The sequence below is a fragment of the Perca flavescens genome, chromosome 23 (assembly GCF_004354835.1).
Source record: "Perca flavescens isolate YP-PL-M2 chromosome 23, PFLA_1.0, whole genome shotgun sequence".
Lineage (NCBI taxonomy): Eukaryota > Metazoa > Chordata > Actinopteri > Perciformes > Percidae > Perca > Perca flavescens.
This window is the reverse complement of record NC_041353.1, coordinates 16,323,873-16,351,292: the sequence shown is the minus strand read 5'-3', so window position 1 is coordinate 16,351,292 and position 27,420 is coordinate 16,323,873. Positions and strand designations below refer to the sequence as shown.

The following is a 27,420-nucleotide window of genomic DNA, read 5'->3' as shown; positions in this document are numbered from 1 at the left end:
GGGAATGGGACATGGCTCTTACTAGAGTCCATTCTTCTTCCATATGCTCCAGACATTCTTTAATACAGTTCAAAGTGTTACATAGGTTGCACTTCTCAAAAGCCAAATTAGCAAGAATATTTCCGAACGTAGACCCATTATGCGATAGATGTAAACATACGCCAGCTACTTCCTATCATATGTTCTGGTCTTGTCCGAAACTTGTTTCTTTCTGGTCATCCTTTTATGAAGTAATCTCTAATGCTTATGCTTATAACATCTCACCCTCTCCCTTGGTTGCTATTTTCGGTTGGTTTTCTGATTCAACGGGATCTGCTCCCCCTGGTCATCATCAGAGGGTCATTGTCTTTTCTTCCTTATTAGCTAGACGCTTGATTTTATTTAAATGGAAGGCTGCTACTCCTCCATCACACCACCACTGGATCAGGGACATTATGCAGAATGTTAAGCTGGAAAAAATCAGATGTACCCTCAACGGTTCCATCAACAGATTCCACAAAACCTGGGACCCTCTGATGACTTATGTGAACAATTTACCTGGTCTGGAACTGGAACTATGAATGTTTAAACTTGCCCTTGGTCGATCCTGTCATAACGAATGTTAGGTGCACTTGTTGTTATGTTTTTTGTTTTGTTTTGTTTTTCTCAATTTTTCTCAATGTTTTTTTCATCTCCTGTCGGTCTGTTGTCTGTGACAAGTCTGTCAGGTTGATTTTAGGTTTGGTCTGTCTTTGTCTTCTTGGGATTGTTTTTCTATGATTATTTGTAAGATAGAGAATATGATTGTTTAATGTAATAACTGGAAATGTACAAATAAAGTGTTTAAAAAAAAGAAAAAAAGAAAGTCCCAACATGCCAAAGTATTCCTTTAAAGAGCAACAAAAAAAGTTACACTGAATATAAATAACAATGACAGACAATCAAATAAGAGTCAACAACTAGCCCTGTACATAGTTTTACAAGGTAATTTGGAAGTGTAATATGTTTACATAGAATTAACATGGGTTAGGTGTCTCAACTTAAGCAGAACATTGAGTATAAATGAATAGCTTTTCAGCTTTGTATGAAATTACCTTAATAAGCGCCTTTGAGTGTAATTTTTGCCAAGAAGTGGTGAAGCTGATTAACAGACTCATGTGAGAACTGGACCTCCCTGGCATTTCCTCTCAAACACCTGCGTTTAAAATCTGTTCTTGATGGGGTCAGGTTAATTTGACTAGTCTACCATGATCCCCTGTAATTGCTTGCAATACGTGAGAGGTGGAGCACGCCATTAGCTCGGAAGCAGTGTAGTTGGGAGGGCGTGTGGGGTCAGCCAACCGCTAATTCTGATGGTAATAGCCTGTAGCACCCAATGGCACAGGTTTCTTTCCTTAGGTAAAGCTTTAGTTTACTTTTCAATTTTTCTAATTAAGTTTTTTACACACAACATTAGCTCACGTATTTCTTAAAATTCAACGTGAAGCTTTTTGTTTTGAGACAAACTAGCATAGCAAATAATAGTGATTGGAGGCATTATTATGTTTCATTCAGCAAGCTCTGTTTTCTGTTGCCTTAATAATGAGCTGGTCCTGGGCCCAAACCCTTGGGAGCAGCATAATCACAGTTTAATGAGCTGTATCGGGACCAGCGCCGAGAGCTGAGGGATTTAGAGAGTTCCTGATGAGGCTACAGGCCCTACAGTACCTGTTACCCCAAATGCTCCCATAACCCAACATCTGGATTTAATGGCAATTAAACACAATTTGTGCGACTGTTATTTACGCCTGTATTAGGTTTGGCCAATCCAACTCCTTTTTATTAGCAAATTGGCTCCAAAATATTAAGGGTTGCAGTGCTGAATTGCTTCATTTATCTTCTGCAGAGGTTCTCCAACTGTTATACATATGCAGTACCACAGGTGGTACGTGAAGTGCCTCCTGTTATGTAAAGTCTATTATTTGGGAATTTTGATTACAAATTAGCAATATATTTTTTCATTATCAAATCGTTTTTCTGTTCCCACTCCCCATATTATTTTCTTTTCATTCAAATGCAATTTATCCCTTATCTGACGCACCAGATGGTTTACATAGAAACATCCGAGAGACTGTCATTGGAAAAGGGCAGGCACTTTAAAAAAAATGCTTCGCAGGTGAGTGGATTAACCATTGATCTATCAAACTCTGCCGAAGACAGTCTGGAGAGAGCAAAAATATGTTTTCTATTAAGAAAAGCCTTCAGTTCAGTTCTTTCAATGAGAGCAAACTCCACGCAAATTTGCTTTGCCACCAAAAGCAAATGTTTTATTCGCCCTTTCGCTCGCATGGAATGGAAGTGAATGGTAGGCGGATAATCGGCAATGTTAATTTCACGCATGTGTGACCTTGCCTTAACAAGATGAATTTCGATGTGATCCTGTGATATCCGAGAATCTAGCTGGCGTGCAAGGTCAATGTTTCACATGCATTCACTGCATACTTCTGTTGCACCTCATGCATGTCAAAGAATAAACATACTATTCCATGCGGAGAAATACAACTGACTTAGTGCCACTTTGTTTTATTTAGGATTATTAACATGGCAGATAACAAGTGCTGCTAGAATGCATTGATATGAGCGGGTGCTTTCCACTACAGCTAGATGAGACTACAGGTGTTGCCAACTTGGCAAATTGGCTTTTCCGTACCATGAGTTTGGGAATAATAACGAGTTGGGGCACGATAGCAAAAAAAATGCGCCAGAATTTGTACAGATGGTGCCAAAGCAATGACGAGCCGGCAAAGTATAGCAAAATGTGGATTAAAGAGGGCGCCTCACATATGATGTGGACAGTATCCTTAGCAGTGAAGAAAATGCCAAGGCTGTGTTGGACTCTGCTGTTCAAGTTTGTTGACACTTGACCAGTAAATTGACATTTCTTCTGTTTGCTTTGCAATGGCTTGGGTGTGGACAAGTCAGATGTCAGATGGTTATCAGGGGCTTAAGTTTGATGATCCAGGCAATTATTCTACCTATATTGCTCGCCTAAATAAAGGATCCCTTGGAACACTTTTGACATGTCCGACAAAGTCATGAAATACCTAAAAGAGTAAAGGCAATGCTGCACACTGACCTTTAATAATCATCTGCACACATGATACATAATGTTGCAGTTGATTGATGATTTGATTTGATTGCTGTGCACTTCTTGTTTCTGGAAGGACAGAAACTGAAAGTGATCTGACCTGGAACAGTTTTTGGAAGAGTATTTTTCAGTCATGGTCACATATCTAAGTAGACCAGGAACTCCTTTATTGTACACACACAGGAATGCTAGAGGATCTCAATTATACAAAGCAGAAGTTGTTTGAGCTGAAACAACATTCACTATTTCATTTCCGCGGCAGGTATTAATGTCCTTTACTACTATACGTATTTTTTAAATAAAGGCTTACACATTGGTTTTCTGCTTGTGCGTCTGAAATGTCACGGTCTCCATAGCCAGGTCAGGATGTATTTTGGATCCCTCTGAGTGGAAACTGACTGGAAGGAGACTCTTCCCCGGAGGCAGCTCTCTCAGCCACCGACAGCCAAGACGTATAAAAGGACAGAGTCTGTGTTTGTACAAGTGTTTCACATAGGACCAGTCCCAGACATATTTCTGAATGAGACTAAGTGACGGACAATTTTTTTCCACTCTGAAGAGTCCAGCCAGATTCCAGGGTCTTCAGACGCCTGACTCACTTCTCAGGAATTCCTCTAGTGTGCTACACCTGTGGCCTTGCATTATTTCCTACAGTTCCTCTTGCCTGGATGTAAACATTCATGCATAGTCAATTCATCACTAATGGACATCTATGATCGTGGCAGTCATAGTTGCTATTACTTTTTTGATGCAACCAATGAAGCTTCAACAACTAGACCACCCGCTCCCAGGTTTATTTAAAATTTCAACACCTAACTGATTACGAAAGCTGCTGAAATGTAAACTGCATTTTTGCAGGTCGGGCCAGGTTCTGTTGTTGTCTCTCTTCATATCTTTTTGTTTGGAAGAAAGAAGACAGAAAGCTATGAGCAGTTGGCTCCAACACACTGAGGATCTATACTAATTGATAACATGTGTATAAGAAAGTAACTTGATATGGAGTGAGTGTACGACCCAAACACAGGCCACCTGCTGCGGTTTTGGAGAGAGCTGAGTTTATCTCCCACCACAGTGGAGGCCTTCCTGATTCAGACAAAATTCAAATGAGGACACACTGGCCAGAGTCCATGAGTCAATCAATCAACTTGTTCAAACTAAAGTCCAATGTTGAAAAGGTTTGGCCAGAGTGGAAATGTTGCCTTTCCAGCAGCAGAAAATGGTCCATTTCCAAGATGCAATACATTTATTTTAGAGGGGGGAAAGACTTTTGTGTAAGATCATTAATCACTGTTTCTAAAATAAAGAGAATCCAACATGTAGAAGTGTTTTGTCATTGGACGTTTTTTTTCACTATTTCATTGTGCACTGTTTGGCAAGACAAAGTTTCACCTTTTTCCAATAATGGATATCTCATTTTGGAACAAAATGCTCAAGGGTTATTGCAGCCAAATTGACCCATATGTCATTTAGAGGATTTAATTAAATGTCTCTGGCCTGTAGTGATCAAATGTCTTCGGTTTGCTCTTTATCCAAATGCGAGCTTATGAGCTAAGTACAATTACACTGTACATTTTCTTCTTCTCCAGACAGTTTTGTACATATACTCTCACATATACAACTCACAGTGCAGTGGAACATCCTGGGGAGAATAAGCTAAAACTTCTGTACTTTCTCTCAAACTCACCCTGTAGTAAAGAGAGACAGCCCAAGGCGGCTGCCAGCTACCACACACACAACTGTGCTTGTCACTCCCAGGACATGGCACAGACAGTGGCTTGGACAGTACATAGATAAGATAACACACAGCCCAGCCACTTCCCCTTTTCCCACATTTATCAAAACGAGGTCTAGCTACCTCATGTGACCTTAGCATATAGTACAGTAAGTCTACCATGGTGTCTGTTATCAGCCAAAAATGGTGGTATCTTTATTTGAAGACTGACACGTGACATGTTGAAACTAGAGGTGGGCCATCAGGGCCAGCAAGGCCTTGTCTGCTGGCCAATAAATTGTCAGAATGGGACACTTATATTTTTTATAATGATATATATATTAATTTCTAAAACATATAGCCTATATATTTATTTATTAATTTCATTTTGATTTATGAGGACTTTGGTTAACTGCTCCTCAGATCTCTGCAGGGTAAATTGAGACAGCTAGCTAGACTATTTGTCCAATCTGAGTTTTCTCTTGCACAACTATTTTACAGCAGCTCCATGCGGAGCTTAGCACCACCCGTGACTATTGTGATTGGTTTAAAGAAATGGCAATAAAACCAGAGCATGTTTTTCTCCCATCCCGGAATGCTATGTGGACTAGCCAAATACTCCTCTAGTGTGTGGAAGGTCTGGCATGTATTCATGTCTCTGCAATAGTGTATTGAAACTCTATAGGTGTTTAGCTTTGTGTTAAATCACTTTATTCCACACGATAATGCCCTACTAGTAGTGTCATGGTGAGGTTATTCAAAGGTGGTTTAATTGTTGTAGGATAGTATTGAAGGCCCAGGTTTAAAATACACGGCCAGCCACTGGTTGAAACCACTGTGGAGTCAGAGCACAAAAATAAACGTTTCCATACTGCTTAAAGGGATACTTCACCGATTTAGCATTAAGCTTTGTATCAGCAGAAACACGGTAGTATTTTCAAATGACCGTGCTTCCCTCCCTCATGTCCACCTGAGATGAGAGATCTCTGTATTGTGGGTCTGGAAAAAAGCCTCTGATGACGCAAAAATCGTTGTTTCCGTCATCTGAGGCATTTTTGCCCAGAGGCAATGGACTACAGCCAGTAGTAGGAGCTACTTCCGTATGTTTTCAACCCGCCCATAGGGGGTTGGACTGTCGTCTTTCTCTGAGTATTGCCGAAGCGAAACAAGCGTCAGCCATCTTGAATGTTCGCTAACAGGAGGCTCCGTTTTTTCTTTTCTTTTTGTTCTCTTAATACATCCATGGTCTTCTCAGCAGAAAACTTTTACAACAATTATGTGCATTCAAACTAGCGCACACGTGTACCACCGAGATACATTGGTACAGATCGGAGAATATGCAGGAAACTTTATTACAGACGGAATACTCCACACACATTACACAAGCTTTGCCCGCCTGCTATGGACACCAGCGGTGTTGCGCGATGTCTGTGGCCGGTAAAGGGACATCATCAGCGGGGAGCACGTAACGAGTGCTGGTGGAAAGCTAACGCTAGCCGGCCACCTGTCCCATCCATCCTGCTTGCAAGTGTCCGATCATTAGACAACAAACTGGACTACATCCAACTTCAACAAAACTCCCAACGCGAGTTCAGTGACTGCTGTGTTTTTGTTGTTGTGGAAACATGGCTGAACAACAGTGTACCGGACTATCTAGCTACCAGGCCTGCTGCTCTGTCGCCGGGTAAGACTAGCTAGTGGGGGTGGGCTGTGTTAACACGGACTGCCTGGTGCAGAAATGGGGTGCTTGTATCCAACTAACTGCTAACTGCTGGTGGAGTTTGCCGACCATTCTACATTCCACGCAAATTTCCGGCTGTGTTTATACTCTGTGTTTACAGCCCACTTGCTAGTATGTGTTAGCTGAACTTTAATTATGTTATGTAGCCTGTTTTGTATGTCGTTTTTATATAATGTCATTTTTATATATTTTAAATGTGTAACACCACTAGAGCCACGGTGAAACTTTGTTTTGTGTATATGGTTGAAATGACACTAAAACACAGTTGAGTTGAGTTGACTGTCTCACTGTCTGTCTGTCTGTCTGTAAACAGTAGGCGTGGCTTGGGAATAACGCTAAAGCAGCGAAGCAAGTGCATTCTGGGATTTGGTGTCTTTCATCCACATGAGCCAAAATCCCATTTTTTGGCTTTTCTCGGCCTAGAAGCCACCCATTTCTAAAACATTTCACATTTCTACTACATAAGTGACCCAATTTAAAGATATATTCATCTTTCCAACAGTGAAGTAGCCCTTTAAGGTGATTTGAGTCAATGGTTTGCACAATCAACTTGATAAATTGTCATGTTAACTGGAACATTGTCTTTAATTTAAGAATACTGATTAATAAAGTTTCAAACTAGATTGGCAGTGAACCCTTTGTTATTAAGTCCTAATGTGAAGTTTTCAATTGCCTCGAGGTCTGACAATATCAGTAAATTGCTGGATTGCATAGAAACACACTTTCAGGTGCATATTCTATTTAAGTAATAGATAGTCAACATTTCCAGATCATACTATTATGTTCCAAAGATGTTTTGCAGCCAGAGTGAAACCAAATGAATTATCCACAATGGTATTTGTTTAGGCAACCTGAGCCTGTCAAAGTCTTATGGCTACTGTATGTAAGTTTTGTGAGAACTTTCCATTTACAGAAAGTATTGGTATGGATCCTATCTTTTACTGCTATCTGGAGGTTCTATCCTATAGGAAAATATAATTTGAATCTTTGGGGTTCCAGTGAGGATTTTAAATATAGAAAATTGTTGTTAAAGCCAATGTGAGTGAAATGTTCTGTGGCCATGAAGGTCTGCAAGGGACTGCATGTCAATTTTAAAAATTTAAACTTTATCATCTGCGTTTCGACTTGCATCCGGTTTGTAGGCGTCGCCCATGCAGACACCCAGTGTATAAGTAGGACCACATCGGCGTCTGCTTTTTGGACTGTATCCACACCTTGTCTCACATTGTGTCTACACATGAGGCGTTAGCGTTAGCACCATGTTAGAAGCACTTACAGACAATGGAGAAAAAAAATAGACTTGAGGTGTAAAAAAATGGCTTTGGGTTGTGTTTACACGTAAAGAGTAAAATGCAAGCGATTACTCCATTATTACGCCAGCTGTATTAATTAAAATAGAAGTGTATCTAGTCCGTAAGACATGCAAGACGGACAACTGCAAAATGTGGCTAAAATGGTTCCTGTGTAGACACACGGCAGCATACCCGAATTGGATCAGTGGGGGTGTTTTTTAATACTACCACATGGGGGCGCCGATTCTGTGCATTTTCTAATTCTACACATTTTGGCTTTAACATCTCTAACCTGTCGAACATATTGTTTATATAGGTCTTTTATAAAGACGTGGAAAAAAATATTCTATGCAAAACATTACAATCTTCTTATATAAAATATCTAATTCATTTTGATGCAGAATTATACACATTATAAACTGTACACATACCAGTGTGTGTTTGTGTGATGATCACACATTTGTGAATGCCTAAATCACTGTGGCAGAATATGTTTTAGCAGCTCAGCAGTAGATGACTCAAAAGAGGCACACACACACACACACACACACACACACACACACACACACACACACACACACACACACACACACACACACACACACACACACTCCTCTTTATTACTGCACACTCCAATGTATTTGCCATATGTGTGGAAGCCCCATGCCAAACCTTTACTGTTCCTCCCTCTCTCTTTTCTGAACTTCAAATCACCGTAAGTGAATACATGTCGCATATATTTTAGTCCTTCATTTTTATAATGATGGATTTTCAGTATTTAAAGCATTGGTCTATATCACATCTCTGTTTGAGTAGTAAAAACAGTGTCTTTGACCTACAATAACTGATTCAACACCATCCACGATCTGCACCGGTGGAAAAAGTTCCCAATAACCTTTTCCAGAACTTTCCAGACGTAAGCCAGTTTCAAACCTACAAGAGCACAAATCACTGTGAAGACTGGCTTGAAGTGGAAAATGAAGACGACCAAAATAAAGCATTTTTCTCATCATAGCATGTCATCGTAAGTGGATAGCAGCAGGAGCCAAAGTATTACGGTAAAGATACAACATTTGGAGCATAGCAATATTCTGCATATCTTCAGCGAGTTGATAGTATCTTGGCAGGATGTACGCAAAACCTGTGGAAAGTTTCAAGGTTGCTTAAACAAAATGTACACTATTACTTGTCCAAAATACAAGTCAAATACGTTTGAACTGTGGCCTTTTTCCAGTTCATTATCATCCAAAATCAGAGAAAGCGAAAGATTTAAAGTGCTCATATTATGCTTTTTGGCTTTTTCCCTTTCCTTTATTGTGTTATATATCTTTTTTGTGCACGTCATAGGTTTACAAAGTGAAAAAACCCAAAGTCCATCCCAAAGGGACTTACCATCTCCAACAGAAAACACTGTTCACCAATTCTCCAAACAGCTCTATTGTAGTCCAGCCTTTACTTCCGTGATGAACGTGCGTCACTTTGTAACACACGTTATACTACTACTGGCTGGTTGTCCTTACCTAGCTACTGTGCATGTGCGACTCCCAACAAAGATGGAAGAGAAGTGTGATGCCTCACTCGGTAGCTAAAACAGAGAGCTCCACACATAGGGTGAAAAGAGGATATACAAAAATATGGTGTTTTCTGAAAATTAAACCATGTAAACCTATCATAACCTCTGATATAACCTCTAAATACAATTATGAACCTGAAAATGAGCATAATATGATCACTTTAAAGCATACAGAGAAGCAATATAGGCAAATAATAAAAATCCTACACCTGAGAGGAGGTGTAGATCATCCTGGACTCACCCACACTAAAAGCACTCTTGTGACAGCTCTAGAGGAAAATAAACACGACCACCAAGAGATAAGCATTTCTAATTCCTGGAAATAAATACACGGGATGATGAATGGCTGAGTGACAGCTTAAAGACAGAGCCTGTTTGTATGGCCGTACTTCCTTATGGCAACATTACTCACAGGCAAGCGCATACAGTTGTCAGGCATTTATTTCTCTCTCCAAATAGCACAACTCTCTCAACACACTCAGTATGTGCTGCATGCCTGCACATTAGTCATGTTTTTTAAAATGTCTAATAAATGAAATTATAGTCAACAACATTTTAACACAAGTGGCAAAATAAGCCTGGATTTCTTATGCATACACACACAAAAAACATAAAACACACACTCTCTAAACATAAGCCTGATGTTAATGTGAAAACCACGCGTTACTGTATAATCTCCCCATTTATACAAGCAGTAATTGTCAGTCAAGCTGTTTTATGTCATGCTGGCCACTGTAAAACTACAAGTGTGCCGGAGTGAGCGCCATCGCAGGTATGAGTGGATCACATTTCCTCTAGAATATCTTTTTAACAGATGGTAGACTTTACAGGAAAATATATTATAATTGTTGTGGACTGATAGGCAGTCACATTGTTTATGTTGGAAAGCTAGTGGGACGCTGAGAGGGGAAGTTGAAAGGTGAAGAAGGATAGAGCACAAAAACAAATGTATGCACACAAAGTCTTGTGAACGTGTCTGTGTGCACCTTCCTGTCATGTGCAAACCAAAGAGGCATTTTAGCCATGCTAGTGGCATGCTCTAATGATGGCAATGTCTATTACTTTGGTGCTGGAAAGTTCAAGGCACAACGTTATGAAGAAGTAGTATGTCCCAGTTGTATGCAAACTGCATACAACAGAGCAACTGCAGTAGATACTAAAAGTACAAAGAAAAGGTATGCGATTTGGAGTATAATGTTAGCATGATGACAGCCCTCGGTGTCAGATACTGACGCACAAGGCACTGACATGCACTAACATGCACATGCGGCCAGACAACACACACAGAGGGAGTGTGACCTTATTCTCTGCTCAGGATGCCATTACACCACTGTACCTTTTACATAGCAAATAGTTGTTTACTGCTATATAAATGTTCGAAATATCGAGTACAGCCCCTTAACTGTGTTTGAAATCACTATCTAAATTCACTCATTTTCTACTCCCTATGTAATAGACAAATTAATCGTCATTTTGCATTATCACTGACAGGGCTAGCAACGTTTTATTTTGCCAAAAAGGTGTGACACATGTCATTGTGGGATTGTTAGCAAAAAGCAGTGTACACACCACTGACGGTGCATATCTTTCATACTCAGAGTGAAAATATAGTGCACTACATAGTTAATAGTGATTGTTTAATGATGCGACCACTTTCTAGAGCTACAAATATTCCGGTGAAATCTTTAAAACAAACTTTGGAATCGGCTTGCCTACCACATTGTGCACACGTCTGAATAGGATGACATATTAGAGTTTCAGGACACACACAAAGTTACACATACAAACCACATTAAGAGAGATGAGTCTACGTACTGACACTTATAGACCAGACCACCCTGGAACTACTCTGACAAAGAATCCCCTGCGACCTGTGTGTGTGTGTGTGTGTGTGTGTGTGTGTGTGTGTGTGTGTGTGAGAGTGCGTACGTGTGTGTGTGAGTGCGTGTGTGTGTGTGTGTGTGTGTGTGTGTGTGTCCCATTTAAAAGGTCTTTTGAGCTGAATGAGCGAGTGAGACACAAAGACAGAATGATTTAGAGACAGATTTGAACCCTTGTCATCAGATGCCATGACTAATGGTGGTGTAACAGTGGTTTGGATAAACTTGGACACATACAGCAGACCACATGCACACAGGCCTGACTGACGCACCCTCCGGCCTGGAAATCTATGTGTGTGGCCTGAGGCCCCCCTCCTCCCCCTTCTCTCTCTGTCTTTAAACTCTATTCTGATTCTCTCTCACCCTTTTTTTTTCTTTCAAAAATTGAGATTAAAGGGTGAGAAACAGAGGCCACAAAGAAACTCCCAACCCACAATGGTTTTGCTCTCCTCAAACTACTCTCACTTTGCATGTCCAGCACCATCCTCCCTCCCTCCCTCCCTCCCTCTCTCCCTCCCTCCCTCCCTCTCTCCCTCCCTCCACTTCCTCTACCCTCTTAGCTAGCTTCTGGTCTGGTTCCGCAGTTTTAAGGCTTTTCTGTAACATGGCATAGCAGCCAGGAAATGGAAATCTGTCACTACTAACCCTCTTTTTCTATTCGTTATACTCTACACCACTTCACCTCTCCTTTCTTCTCCTGCCCTTCTCCACCGTTGTCCTCTCCCACCTCCTCCTGCCTTGCTGTTATGTTCTCCATATGCTTTGATGGCTCCTCCTCTGAAAGGGGGAAATGATTCAGGCCCCTGGCATGCATGGCAGGGCTGCAGCTGGACACTGCACCTGCAGCTCCGAAAAACAAGCTGACTGGTGCATGTTCGGGAAACTTTCAATGCATGTGTATGTGTGTGTACCGTGCATGCATTTTAGCGTGTGCACAGTCAAGTATTTTTCTCATACATCAAACTCCTGCTCTTTTTCAGCACCTTTCCTCTCTGTTTCCTGCCTTTTTTACTTTCCTACTTTTTTTCTCTTTTGTTATTCCCACACTTCTGCTCTCATACAGCCAGCGTTTTAGCCAGCAAATTAAAATCAGTGTGAGATGGTGTTTAGAGGAGCAGGGGACTCAATCATGGGCCCTAAGTTACAACCAAGCACGAGAAGACTCTATGGGAACATGTACCGGTACCACAATTTGTGTTGTGATGAAAAAAAATACCCGAGGCACTCTAGCATAATTTGTACAAAATTGCGTATGGCACCCTGGGAGTTACCGCCATGACCCCAAGCTGCCTTTTTGATTGAGGGTTGTGGGAGAGAAGGTATTAAAAAAAAAAAAAAAAAAAGAAATGACGGAAAGTGACATCAAACTTTTCATTTTGATTGATGGCAAGTGCTGCTTAGTTGCCGCACCTCCCTACCTCCATAAAGTACACCATAAATCATGTAATTAGCAGAGGCAACCTCCAGAGAGTTTCTAAATGCAAGTTTGCAAGCCTTGAAATGAGGTCAATAAATCTCCAGAGAGACTTTATAATTGAATTGGTGGTTGGTTTTAATGGACCGTGATGTTGGTATGATTTTATTTCTGCTGAGAATAATAGGCATAACTGTATGCGTACGCCGAATCTTGCAGCAGGTTCTCACTTGCAGGTTGATGTTTTCAATTACCAGCATAATGTGGTATCACTGCGTAGCAGCTCTTAAAGGTGGAATCCAGGCAGGTTATAGGGGCCTATGAAAGGCACTTTGCAGGGAAGATTAGAGTTTCATCACGCTATTGTTGTTTCTAAGTGGCAGATAAGAGTGCACTCTCGCGCTGACTGAAAACACGTGACATTTGTGTTTGCAGTGGTAAGATATATTCCACAGGGAGCTTTGCCGTGGAAATACACCAGTGCAGGATGTAAGGCTTTGGGGGTCAACCCCTGCTGGCTGGAATAAATGGAAACCATAATTACCTCCGCACTAACGAGCCAGTTGTCTTGAGCCGCGGCCAGGTGTTTAGCAGGAAACAGTATGTGACAATTTGGGTTTGGTGTTCACCCATCTGCACACATACACAAACACACTGCAAGAACCTGAGTGAGTGAGTGAGCAAACATTTCGGCAGCCGTCAGTGCTCTTCTCTCACCACATCCATCCATCTTCCTGAGACGCCTCCTGTCCCACAGCACCACAGCTTTCCCACCTTGGGAGCCAGATACGAAGCTGCGGTATGATTTTCACATTTGTTACTCTGTGACAGCTTCACTGAACATGTGTGTGTTGTACATGTAGAGCAGTGGTTCCCCTAACTTTTTGATGTACCTCCACAGCCCTGTCAGATGAGCTTTACTACCACCAACCGCCATGTTCCAAATGTGTTCATTTGAATTGGTTTCAAACTGGATGCTATTTAAAAATATGGATTATATAACAGTAGATATTGTTCCAATATGTTTTTGTTTTTTTAGGTTGGGTTGGTTCACATTTGTACTACTAGATAGATATATGTTTCAGCCATTTACTTTTAGCTAATTCAACTGTTTATCCATTACTTTGAGCTATCAATTTAGACATTATCCAATATACTTTATTTCTACTAGTTATCCATTACTTTTAGCTAACTATTTCAACAATTTAGCCAATACTTTTAGTTAAATGTTTCAACTGTTTATCCATTAGCTATACATATCAATTTTTTTTTCATTAAAATCTATTGATCCATTACTGTTAACTATTAATAACTGATAATGGGTACTATTTGAACTTATTCATTACTTTAAGCTAAGTGTGTGTCACATTAGTTAAAGTGCTCATATTATGCTAATTTTCAGGTTCCTAATTGTTTTTAGAGGTTGTACCAGAATAGGTTTATGTGGTTTAATTTTCAGAAAACACCATATATTTGTTATACTGCACATTGCTGCAGCTCCTCTTTTCACCCTGTGTGTTGAGCTCTCTGTTTTAGCTACAGAGTGAGACATCCCACTTCTGTACCATCTTTCTTGGGAGTCACACATGCACAGTAAGTACTGCTAGCTAGTCAGAAGCAGAGCATGAGGGCGTGCCACGCTAGCAGCTAGGCGAGCATTATAACATGTGTTACAAAGTGACGCACGTTCATCTCTGAAGTAAAGGCTGGACTACAATAGAGTATAGACTACAACTGCAGAAGTGCCCCTTCGGGTACTACAGTAGTACTCTTGGTTGGGCATCATCATTTTAGACTATGTACGTGTATGTGTATAAGCCTGTATCTGTCTTATGTAGGTGTTTTGTACTCTGTGCATCTGTGTATATGCATAAACATGTGTGTGTGTGTGTGTGTGTGTGTGTGTGTGTGTGTGTGTGTGTGTGTGTGTGTGTGTGTGTGTGTCTGTGTGCATAGCAGGCACAAACGAAGCACACTAGTCTTCAGACAATACACTACTATGCTCTGTTCTGCACCTGTGTTGTGTTTTCATGCTGACAAAGATGTGCTTTCCATGTGCTTTTGTTTGCATGACTCACAGACTAAAATAGTAAAGCTGCCACCAACTCCGTACCAAGGTTTCTTGTAGTAAAAAGGCCAAATAACTTCAAACGCACAAACACAGCAGTGAACGGTTAGCAAATGAGTGGTGTGCGGATTACTCACTGTGTAAAACTGGCACACAAATGCTGAGGGAACACAATTCACTTGGTTGTGATTTTCTTCTCAGGATTTTCCAGTGTTTAACAAAACTCATATTTTTTCGAATGTGCACAGTGTCATTGGAATACAGCATGCTCTTGCCATAAATTAACTTCATCATTCATAATCTTCAAACTGGAGGATGGTGGGGAAAGTACAAAGTTTACAGTTATGACATTAAAACTCCAAACATGTAATGCAATCATTTTATGAGACCTTGGCATTTGTTTCAATGGGGGGGACCATGATAACATCAAGACAATAATTCACCACTTCAAAACAGCAAGCAGAGAATATTTATATATTTATTTTATTTATTTACTTATGATGTTGTCACTGTTATGACTAAAAGAAAATTATAGCATTAAAGAGCGGGAAAGCAGGTCTTTGTCTTTTTCTGGTCCGTCACTGACAGTAGTGTCAAGATCATGGAATCAGAGAAAATATACTACTGCCCCCTAGTGGATTTCAGAAAATACCATGACCGTGAACTTTCAAGTCCAGCTACAGTGCATACAAAGGCTGACTGACTACCATCCTTTACCTCATTTTCGTACTCATCAAACCATTCAGCGAGCCCTTGTGCCCTGATAGAAGCATTCACATTCCATTCTAACATATTCACGTTTTCCCTTGTGTCGGCCATATGTAGCTTACAGCGATATACCTAAGACCAATTTTACTTTTTATACATTTGTTCTCAGGAATGTTGTTGCCTGAAGAATATAGAATTTTAAAAGCACCTCTTAAATATTTCTGAGTCTACAGCCCCACGTTTCTTTATTTATGTGAAGTACAGCAGGATTTTCCTTTGGTGGGAACAATTTGTCATTCAACAGTTTCCTTGTGTCTATCATGAGTCCTTGAGCAAAAGTCTCACACACTGACACAGATGAGGATGGCATGAACAATCTTAAAAAAAAAAAAAAGCACTCAAATGATCATTTGGATTTCTGCAGTAAAGTCTTTCCTTGTTTCAGTGCTTCTTCTTTGTGGTTTGTGTCTCTTTTTGTGCAGTTGTAGTGGCATTATTTCTTGGAAAGAAATTTCATTTTGTTTCCTGGAGCAAAGGAAAACAAACAAAGCGTGGTTTAAGGTGAGAATGAGACTGCAGTAGATTGTGTGTACAGAGCTGGTTTCACCCTAACAAAGCAAGAATAGCTCACAAACAACCTTACCCAAGCCTTTGAGAAACCTGTTAACCCTCCGGTGTTCATTCTCGTGGATGGAGTCTAGATACTCCTGCACCCTCACTTCAAACAGTCCTGATGAAAGAGAGAGAGAATCGTGAGTCACTGCATCACCTCTCAACAGCTGAACCTCTTTCTTTTCCCTGCAGCTCTTTACCTCTCAGAGCCTGCCTATGCAGCTCTCTCTCCTGGATGAACCAGCCGAACATCTGGGTCTCCATGAAGACCTCCAGGAAGCGGCGCACCGTCTTGGACGGAATCGCTTTACGAAAACCCTCGCGCTGAAAGGAGCAGGGCACCGGGGAGGAAGAAGAGGAGGAGTAGCCGTCTTCCCGTTCGCCGGTGATGAAGAGCGGATAGTGGCCTACCAGCTCCACGAAGAAACGAACGAAGGCCTCGGACACAACGGTGCTAAGGTGGCCAGAATCTGAGAAGAGAAGAGGGATGAACATTGTAATGTGAACTTGCTGAGTTGCAAAATCAAATGGCCTTTTGTGGCTAGTTTTCAGTTTCAGTCCTCGTTATGTCTCACCACCAGGTGTGTCTCCTCTGTCATTGGCGAGCTCTCTCCTCCTCTCCAGAACATTCTCCAGGGCTGATTGGAGCTTAGAAGGCAGGATGGAGTCCTCATCGTCCAACTAGATGTGACAAAACAGGGTAGAAAATGCATTTGTAAATATGGCAAGGATGAAATGTGTTTTTACATCCATACTGATCACGCAGAGCCATAAAAACACACAAAAATATGACTCAATTTGTGGCCTACCTGTCTGAGAAATCGACTTTTTCCAAGATCCACAACCAGAACCTGTGCACAGAAACTATGCAAATGATTGTATTGCACAAAATGCATTTTTGCATGAATGTATTGATGTGATAAATCTGGACTTCTGCAAATAAGTAATTTTTTCTTTCGATGACTCAAGTTTGACTTCATAACTGCTAAGAATTAGTGCCTGTCTGACCTCCTCCAGGGGCAGCTCAGTGAGCTGGGGCAGGGAGCTGGACAGCAGGCCAACGATGAACGGGGTTGGAGTGCAGACGATGTCGAGCATGGCCGAGGGCAGCACAGGGATGTAAGTGTGCTGCCATACAAAGGGGTAAAGCAGCGCCACGACAGCATGGCAGCACTGGGAGAGAGTACTGCAAGGAGATACGCGGGGGAAATGAGTGGAGGGCAATCAGATGTTATTAAATGATGACCAGCACACAAGGGAATGCTTTTCATTGCTTCATGTTCAATTCATGTTTGAAGCCTAAATAGATGTTAGCTTTTTTTTCCTTCTGGATGAGAGTTAGAAAGAGAGAGACGGGCACAGATAGTGAGTAACTTACTTTTTCTCACCACATGAGGGTGCTATGGTCTAAAATACAGTCTAATCGCTGTGAATATTCCCTGAGTACCAACATTTCCCAGAGAAGAAAGCAAAGCTACACACTCATTTACGTCACTCTAACTTTGCATTCCACCACTTGTGACTGCTCTTTCTGACTCCCACTGGCTTTCTCCTGCAGAGCAACAAACTGGCCCCAGCACAACAACAACTCAACAGGCTGGCCTCAAAATATCTTCCCTGAAAAAAAAAAAACTGTGACTGCCTCGAATTTATTTAAAAATGAGGGGTCTGGACCACCCGCATTTCTTATAACTTCACAATGAAAACATCCCTGACGTTTGCACCTAATATCTGCCAACTCCGTAATTACATAAACAGTGGAAGAAGGATGTTCAGTGCAACCTCATATTTTTTAAGAGCCATCAAATGAGCTGTCACATGGAGGGGGGGGAGCTAGATATTTCAGAGTGTTGTGTAAGCCTACAGAATAAAGCGGCACTGAAGGAGCTGACCTGAGTTTGTCAGCTGTGAAGATGACCCTTCGCTCCAGCAGCAGAGACCCCAACACCCGGAGGAGCAGGCGAAGGCTCAGACAGGAGAACAGACACTCAAAGTCCACATGCTCCAGGCGCGAGTCAGAGGGTCGACAGAGCTCCATCACCTGGGAATAAACAGTTGTATATTTAATCTTGAGTTGGTTGAAACATGACATGGAGCATAATGTAGATGAGACACATTTCTAAATGTTGGTAAAACGTGACAACAATTTGTCACACACTCTGGCTAAATGAGTGGGGGTTTTTTTCAGATCGCTAAATCTCACCTCTTCCTCTAACCTTAAAAAGCAGGTTATTTTCTTTCCTTTTATCAAACCCCATGGTCTTAATTTCGATATGTTTTGGAGCCTACTGTTTCAGTGGTAGCCTCCAGTGTCACTCACTTCAGTGCCTGAGCCAGGGAGGAAAGTTTTAATGGTGATGGTTCTGCCTGGACCTGGAAACTGAGCCTCCATGATGGCTCTCATAAAAGGCTGCACAAGGGCCGGAGACAAGGCCCTCCGCCTCTCCACCTCATCCAGCACCTACAGTACACACACGCACATACACCTTATAAAAGTGCTTTATTACTTCTGTGCCAATAATATGATCATAAGGGATCGGTGAGTAGTTTACCTTGGAGAACAGGTTGAAACAGCCAAGGTGACTGACAATACAGTAGACCTCTGGTAGACGTTTACCTTTTCCACTAGGCTGAAAAGAAAAAGGGGGATGTTTAATTGCTGCTGTTGTGTGAAAATCTCCAAAACGTGAACCATTTCATAACTTAAGCAATTCAGTTTAACAGCCATGTTCTACTGGGTTTAAGTATTTTACAAGTTTACATTTTTTTTTGAAAAAAATGTTTTCCTAAAGGACAAAGTAATCTGTCCCAAAGGTTTTTACATGACAGGGGGGCATATAAACGTTTAAAAAAAAAATGCAACCACATAATATACACACCAACAGCACTGAAACACACACACATGCTGTAGAAATACATAAACAGAAACATATGCAAACGTACACACTCTCACACACTTCCTCCCAGACTCTCAGTTGCACTATTTTCCCACAGGCACACCGACTATTTTGGCACGGTTATTTACTCAGCCGTCATCGTGGTATTTAGCCACATCCTGTTCAGTAGAAGCGCACTTATTTATTCGACTCATTTCTATTTACCAGTAAACGCCGGCAGTATCCAAACCTTCTGCTTCCATCCTCTCCAGTCAAAACAAAGGAGAACATTTCACTATGGGGGATGACCCACAACAAAAACACAAATAAACATGTTATTAGCATATTTGTGTTGTACATTAATACATACAAACTGACATTTATTATTTTTTGTGCACAGCCTGAATAGACTTACAGTATACACCATCCCATCAGTCCAGTCCAGCAGTTGTGTATCATGGGTTAAAAAGCAATTTGTCTAGTGGTAATAAGAGTTGCCTTTTTTAGTGTCTAATATTGCTATGGGAGAAATACGGCTCTTATTTTGGCCATAACATCACGTTTATATTATGTGGAATTACATAAACAGTAGCATTAAGTTAAAGGGCCCATAATGTAAAAAGTGAGATTTCCATGTCTTTTTTTATTTAAAAAATGAAGCTGGTCAATGTGCTATATAAATATTGTGAAAGTGGCAACACGCACAATCCAAAGAGAAATGCACACAGCCTGTATTCCGAAACTGTGCCTTTAAACGAGCCGTTAGGACTTTGTGATCTCAGAACTTCACTATATATACTGTAGTTAGAAAGTGTTGCAGAGACTCCGAGAGAGCAGCTGCAGAAGACTTGGCTGACCAATCAGAGCAGACTGGGCTTTTTCGGAGGCGGGGGTTGGGGGCTTAAACAGGCATTAAAACGTAGTGTTTCAGACAGAGGGCGAATAAAGGTATAGACAGACAGTATTAGAAAAAGAATGTGTTGTTTTGTTTTTTTTAAACATTAAAGCATGTTAACATGTTCTAGTAGAAACCAAAAAATACAAGTATGAACATGAAAATGAGTATAATATGGGACCTTTCATTTTTACACTCTCACCTTGGGTAGTTCTCCACCGGCTCCCAGTCTTTTGCATCAGGGAAACAGAACTGAGGAATGATCCTCAGCTGATCCTCCGTCTCCCTCATGAACTTGAAGCTCCGCTCCAGCTGGAACATAAAGAAAGCAATGGGACTAATTTCATACATTTTCATTAACTGCATTTTCATTAACTTCATTTCATTAACTTCATTTCAATAACGATTTCATGCATATGAATCTATAATCAGCAGGTAAAGGTTTGCATGGTCTTATTAACAATTATAAGCTTACACATTTGATTTAGGGTATCTTAAATGCTGCTGTATAAACAAAGCAAAATCCTGGTTTAAAGCTTCTCTCTTGCTTGTTCATCTTTTTTTTGCATTCACAGAATCTTGTCTTGTAGACTTTGGATCAGTCACATATTTTGAATTGTTTGGAATGTTGACTTTTGTCTGTCTAGGGTAAATATAAATGTACAACTCTATTTTGAGGCAGTTGGGCCCAAAAGTTAAAGGGGTCCTTCAGAGACTTTTAATATTGCACTTCCAATTAAGTTTGCGGACTCACAAGAGACAAATGGAAAAAGCCCAAAAACAGAAGACTGGATCCTGCATTTTCCATAATCCAACAAGATAGCCTCTTTCATCACACCCACATCTTCTCTCTGGAGCTACAAAAGATGTTATCGGATGACAAGTCCCCTGAACTTAATGTGTAAAATCTGCGATGTGCCCCTTTAAAACAAAATGATCAAAAAAGGCAGTAAAGTAAAGATTGAAGCACTGCTGTGTTCCTGACCTTCGGGGGGAACTGCTGTGTGACCTCGGGCAGATAGTGGGCTCCCGCCTTGGACTTCTGCAGCGACACAACTAGAAAATATTCAAAAAGCATACGCTGGTGAAGCTCCTGTTCGAGAGAGCTACTTCTGGTGTTGGTACCATTGTAGTGGGCCTTGCTTGGCTGGTTCAGTTTGGACTGGACTGACACGAGACGCTGACGATGAGCTGCAAGAGGAAAAGTGTAATACAGCATATCATATCACACATATATACAGGTTATCAATTGAAGATTTCAAAAGATTGAAAAAAGTTGAAAACAAAAAGAGGTGTAGTAATGTACCTTTAGATCTTTCTTCCACTTCACTCTCAGAGTCACTGTTCTCATCTGTTACTGCAAACAAAAGTTGTATCTGTTAAGCCAAAATACCACATTTACATATTAGGCATTAGAAAATATAAAGACTAAAGTTTCATTTCGACATCATCATCACCTCTCCCTGAGCTTGTCTCAGCGTAATGATAGATTCTTCGTAGATGTTTCTTCCCGATCCGAGCATCAAAGATGCTGTTGATTCTCAGTACAACCTGTTGGGAACAAAAACTCTTAATCAGCGTGAAGAAATGCTACGGCATGATATCGTTCCTCAAGGATGAGAACCATCACCAATTAATAATATTTTGGCGACTACAGTGGAACTTGGCAGCCACACCGAGCTAAACTTAACGTAGTAAGCATTAGGGTTTTCGGATAAAACTATCTACTCTAGCTCAGGGATTCTTGATAAGAATAGACATAATGTAGCAGAAGATCAGGAATGCCATTCAGTGCTTTATAAACCAACAGTGGTATTTTGAAATCAATTCTTTGACTGAAAGTACTATACTGTACTACCCCGTCTCTTCTTAATTAGATCTGCATTCTCTGCCTTTCCTTTTTCCCTTTCGCAATCCATATAGATGACTGATTCATGTAATTGATCTGAATGTAAAACGGACTTTCAATTCTAAAGAGAAAACATTCCAATTCTCGACAGTAAATAAGGAAAAATTGAGCGTGAATGTGCGTGTGTTTGAGTATTTTATCATTCGGGTGGGGTGCTTTGCTGTGTGGAAGTGGAACAGAGGGTTTTTGGTGATTTATTTATCTACACGCAAACACACACACCGTTGGTATCCTGCGGCAGGTGCGGCTGTAGGGATCCCCGGGCAGCCAGGAAGTGTGTTCAGGCCCAGTGGGAGTGGAGGGACGGCTGAGCTGGGGTGGAGATGAAACCCCCCCGCTGCTGGTGCTGTGGGACGACTGGTTGGTTCTCCGCAGGTCCAGCAGCTTCAAGCTCCTGCCTGAATTCTGCCTAAAGAAGCCGGGCCTCGAAGTCTGTAGACAAAAAAAAATAAAATAATTGAATACATTTTCATAGTCATTTAAATAAGAAGTGATGTCACTGTAAAGTGCTTGGCTTTATTTTCAAGAACCTTGGCAGTATCGGCGCCAGGAGAGGAGGGCAAAGACTGCTGGGAGCATTGACTCTCCAGCTCTATGTCCTCATATGGGTTCTCTTTGGATGAGTCTGCAGGGAGACCAAAGATGGCAATGTTCAACACATGTTTATACGCATCTTTCTAAAGTCTCAACGTTCAAACAATATGGGATTCTGAAGACTATTCTGATATTTTTAAGCTGAAGCGTTTTCTGCAGTAATATCGTTTTCTGCAGAATGTTGTTCATGAAGGAGTGGCAAAACATCAGAAACATTCAATACATGTGGTAACACACTGATTGTAGAAAATATCAGGGACATAGTCATGAGCTGCAGCCCCATTGAACAGTCCACATTTTGTAGTTTGAACGGTTAGATGAGAAGATCAATACCCCTCTTAACCACAAGATTGGTATCGATCTTCACATCTAACTCTTGGCAAGAAAGCGAATACGTGTTTTTGTCAAATGATTGCTTTAAAAAGGGGAAATAAGTGATGGATAATAGAGGTTTCCGACCTGGAATGTCTTCATAGTGATGTTCCTGAGACAGTGAGCGAGAGAACAGCGGGCTAGTTGACCCTGCAAGGTCTTCCAACTCAAAGGATTTCCTGTCATGGTGAAAAAAAAAGTGAAAATGTGCTTCTAAAGTATGAATTATTTTGTTAAATATTGTCCAACATTGACTGTTATTATCTTTATAGATTTTTTTTCTCATTTATCCAGGTGGGGCAGCATCAGGTCTAACTGTAATTATGGCCACAAAACTATATATATTGTATTTAATGTTGGTTTAGCTCTGACTATAGGATACAAGCAACACATGCAGTTGTTGTTCCCTCTATACCTGTCGACGTTGTCTCTGCCTCTCTCACCCCTGGGTCTCCCGTACACACCAGAGGGAGGTTTGGAAGAAGTTTTCGTAGAGATGGAGGGCAGTGGGGGGAGGTTCCTCTGCTCTCCCCCCAGCCTCTGATTCTTCCCAATGGGGGCGGTAGCTGGATGCTCAAAGGTACGCTGGGGTTTGGGGACTGGGTTGATGGGGGGCGCCCCTGGCTCTGTGTACACGTTCTCCTGCTGCTGCTGCTGCTGCTGCTTCCCTTTCACTGCACTAGTTTGACCCATAACTACCTGTTTGTCCTTGCTAGGCGGACTGAAGTAGTTTCCAAGCTCCGGAGGAGTTCTCCCATGGTTCTCCCTCATAGCATCCAGGTTTTTAAAAAGGGTGAATACAGCTCTCTTCTCCTGGCTGGTTTGTTCGGCTGTTCTCCTTTCATTGCTTTTCCTCAACGTGCCCACCTGCTGCTGCACTGCTGCTGTAGGAGAACAAGGCCTTGAATCCCCGAGCTTTTCCACATTCTCTTTCTCATGATTTTGCTTTTCCTTGTGGACAACTCTGCCGCAATCCTCCCTGTTTTCTAACTCACTGGGCTTGCTGCTCTTGAGCGTCCCTTTTTGCTGTTTCCCGGTTTCAACGGGCGAACAAGGCCTTGAATCCCCAAGTTCCGCTACATTCTCTTTCCCAAGATTTTCCTTTTCCTTGTGGGCTACTCTCTTGCAACTCTCTGCACTCTGCTCATCAGAAGCTTTACTGTTTTTTGTAAGCGATTCGGTCCTTTTTATACTGGGGCACTGGCCCAAAGAACTTGAGGTAATAGGTAAATGAGTAGGTTCCTTCCCCTCCCACAGAGAAATCTTGTCCTTTATTTTGCCTACATTGGATCTGGGGAGCTTGTTGCCCACCAGGAGAGTGTTCTCATTGCTGTGAGGGTTAAAGCTCGGCCTCCTGTATGCCATTATGGGTGACTCTTGGTTGCTCAGGTTGTCTAATGGGGTGAAGGGGAGTTTTGGTGCTCCCTCTCGTCTTTGCCCAGCTTCCTTTTTTTCCACTAATGCAATATGGAAATCACTTCTCTCACCAGCAGCACAGCCCTTCTTTACCCTAAACACACAGAAAAGATGCGTTTACTGGGTGTTACAAAGTTACAAATTAACATTAAATGATAAAAGTCAAATGATAAACATTTTTGAAATGTGATACAGCGGTGATTCCCAATCAGGCTTGGGGGTACAGACAAAAAAAAAAGGTTGGGAACCAGAGTTTTACAGAATTCCTCAGTAAAACACATCTTTCTAAATGATAATGGTATCCCTGAGTACGTGTATTTAATTGGAACAATGCAATAAAATGATAACAAAAGGCTACTTAATGGTAACCCGAGTTTCCTGAACTTCCCAGTACGGTCACTGAGACTGACAGTTAGGGGACACTTAGTCTTTTTCTGGCAGTGGGAAAATCGAGCCTGAGAGTAAATGCCAGAGAACAAGCCTATGACCGAGCATCTTCTTCTCATCGGCCTCGCTAAATAAACACATACTTGGACCGGGGCCCATTTCATCAAACCGGTATGTTTTAATAAATAAACAGGAGGAAATGGGAAGCCCTAAGTTCAAAGACCTTTTCTGACTTTTCCTTAATTGATGCGATGAATGTAAGGCAACTTACTTCTAAGGAGGAATTTGTGAGGAAAATGTCCATTTTCTGTAGGGAAAATGTTTACTGATACAAACCTGTTGACAGTGGAGTAGATGCAGTCCGGCGTGCTTGTCATTCTCTTAGTGGCCGCCATGATCACTAAACACCTGAGACAGAGATAAAGAGAAAAGCATCTTAAGACAATCGGTTGATTTCATCGCAGTGCTGAATGTGGCAGTCAGAATTTGGATATTAGCATTTTTATTGGCATCCTGTCCTATATTCATATCCTGTCTGGCTTGGCTCCAACTGGCAATTAGCGGCAGGCTTTTTTTTTTTTTAAAACAGAGACTGAATATCTCTGCTCACACTTGAAGATTATGTTTTTAACTTGAGATAAAGATCCTTGGTAACATTTAAGGCAGTGTGACCATTCATTCACAGCTGGTAATGTATGGTACTCATGGGGCCAGCTGGGCAGACTCAAGGGAAAATGTGACAGCCAGGCACTGCTCCCTCGAGCAGTTCATCACACAAACCAACATTTCAATAGTCATTAAGGAGCTCTTGCATGATTGAATCAGTCTTCTCTGCCTTTTCTTTTCTTTGGTGTATGTTCCTTATTCTGCTGCTTTCTTCTCACTGGAGACTAACCTTTGCTCTGCTCTCCTCTTTTTGGCTCTCATACTTTCAGATCTTTAAAAGGCCAATGTTTCAAAGTTCAGTGGCCTCCAAGATAGTGCTTGGTAATTTCCCAGCTCCGAGGCTGTTGTCATCATTTGTTTAGTTGATATCCAGTCTAAATGACAGTGTGCATGAGCAGAAGGACTGCATGCTGCACTTCAAGACGTAGGCTTTAGCTGATTAGCTGGGAAACAGATGAATAGTTGCTGTGTGATAAAGACAGCAAGCAATCCAGAGCTGCATAATTAATCCCAAAATGCATAAATGCTTGCAGTTTTTATTATGCTAGAGGTTGCTTTTACAAATTACATACGACCAGATGACTTCCCAAACAAGTGTTTACCTAAATAAATATACCACATCTTACTTTCTCCCCTCCCAAATCTATTTTTTTTTTTTACAGTTATTAAGGTGATAAGCAGAAAATATATGACTCAATTGAATTCAGAATGAAAACGCATTATTCTCCAACACTGAGTGAAAATATGAGACAACACAGCCTGTTTAAATCCCACTGTACGCATCTCATTTTGTATATTAAACACACAACATTAAATCTGCTTCTTACCTCCTTCTGTCGTACAGTGTCCTTGTGTTCATTAGTGAAATGGGAGCATAATGCAACCCATGCGGCTATAACAGTATCCATTGGGATAACCTCCAAACCCCCACGGTGTGCTGTATGTCCAGGTTAAACCATCTACAATAGGTTTTCTAACTTATTTTAAGCCTTGAAGAGAGTGGTCAGATATTTAATTGAGAGAGAATAAAGCCTGTACACTTCTCTCCCTGTCTCTTCTCCAATCTTCAATTTTCATTCACTCTTTTTCTCCCCACACACACTGGATATGACTTCCTCCTCCCTCCCTCCCTCCCTCTCTCTCTCTCTCTCTCTCTCTCTCTCTCTCCCTCTCTGTCTGTCTGTCTCTCGCGCTCTCTTCATGAATGTCTCTATCTGCATGGCTGTCCCTCTCATAGCTGACATGACCGGTGAATGAATGGCTTTTAATACTGACTGAGACTATTTTATTTCCATAATATTGCCTACTAGCTGCAGGGAAAGGACTGACACATGGGACAGACGTCATTGTACATTATTTCCCTCTAAATCTGAAGTTTGTTGGAATTCACGTCACAACTGCCTCTGAGACACAGTTGCTTATGCAGCTGTAGCATATCAGCCCACACTCCTTGCCCCAGGGAGTACATTTACTTCTATAGAAATGAATAAGAGAGTCCCAATAGGATTAAACTGCAATTGAAAAAATAAATGACAAGGGGCTTCTAAAAATGTTGCATCCAAAGAGAAACTAACTACTTTCAGGCTACAAATGAACTGAAGTTTGTTTAATTGTTTTGTTGCTGTGTTATTTATGTGTTCTTTTAATTGTAAAGTGTTTATATATATATATATATATATATATATATATATATATATATATATATATATATATATATATATCCTTGTTTTTCACACTAGTCTTTTAGCACGTTAGGTTTGCGCCACGTTACACTTCTATGCACTACATTGCTAACAACAAATAAACATTTGAATCCTTGAATTCTTGAATGGTATTGTTGATTGTATATAATACATTTTAATACTAATAATTACATTATTAATTTAAATTAAATACCAAAAAAACACTTATTTAAACAAAAATGTGTCTAATCGTATAGAACCACCACTTAAAATATGTAGGCTACACATATAAACTGAGCAAACTAATGTTAAAGGCTTACCAGAATTCCAGTGCTGTCCAAGTTCAGTGCTGGGTCCCTGTTGCAGTGTCAGGCAGTGAACTGGAGTATTTCTAACAAGTGATTTTGGCGGGGCAGTTTTAAAACTATGTAGAAATGTGCCTGTAGCCGATGATGCGGTAGGTTGTCTCTAACGTTACGCCACAAGTGGCACAGTGACAGGTGAAAGCTGAACAGCTG

The 27,420-nt window shown here is 41.1% G+C and overlaps 1 protein-coding gene across 3 annotated transcripts; it reads right to left on the bottom strand.

The window, feature by feature from the left end:
• Positions 1 to 15,309: 15,309 nt before the first annotated feature.
• LOC114550077 (DENN domain-containing protein 2A) lies at positions 15,310 to 27,385 on the bottom strand. 3 transcript variants are annotated; one of them, XM_028570558.1, is made up of 20 exons: positions 27,223 to 27,385; positions 24,891 to 24,962; positions 23,167 to 24,261; positions 22,839 to 22,930; positions 22,316 to 22,410; positions 22,008 to 22,217; positions 21,334 to 21,427; positions 21,183 to 21,233; positions 20,862 to 21,067; positions 20,079 to 20,188; positions 19,207 to 19,276; positions 18,658 to 18,735; positions 18,426 to 18,566; positions 17,998 to 18,146; positions 17,114 to 17,291; positions 16,915 to 16,956; positions 16,681 to 16,786; positions 16,306 to 16,575; positions 16,137 to 16,223; positions 15,310 to 16,018 (listed from the first exon to the last, which is right to left on the bottom strand). In XM_028570558.1, exons 2-20 carry the CDS (start codon positions 24,947 to 24,949, stop codon positions 15,987 to 15,989), a joined length of 3,165 nt encoding a protein of 1,054 aa, XP_028426359.1. In that variant the 5' UTR covers positions 24,950 to 24,962; positions 27,223 to 27,385; the 3' UTR covers positions 15,310 to 15,986. The 3 variants fall into 3 exon arrangements, with proteins under 3 accessions (XP_028426359.1, XP_028426357.1, XP_028426358.1); XM_028570556.1 differs by lacking the exon at positions 27,223 to 27,385 and adding an exon at positions 26,048 to 26,265; XM_028570557.1 differs by lacking the exon at positions 27,223 to 27,385 and adding an exon at positions 26,048 to 26,265 and having other exon boundaries at positions 21,183 to 21,227.
• Between the last annotated feature and the right edge of the window lie 35 nt (positions 27,386 to 27,420).

Bases quoted from the DNA above. Each gene is read 5' to 3' on its own strand.
- LOC114550077 (XM_028570556.1), bottom strand. From the start codon at position 26,079: ATGAACACAAGGACACTGTACGACAGAAGGAG. The intron at 24,963-26,047 runs GTAAGAAGCAGA...TCTCTGTCTCAG, and splicing joins ACACTGTACGACAGAAGGAG to GTGTTTAGTGATCATGGCGG. The intron at 21,068-21,182 runs GTACATTACTAC...TTCCTCTTGCAG, and splicing joins AGTGGAAGAAAGATCTAAAG to CTCATCGTCAGCGTCTCGTG.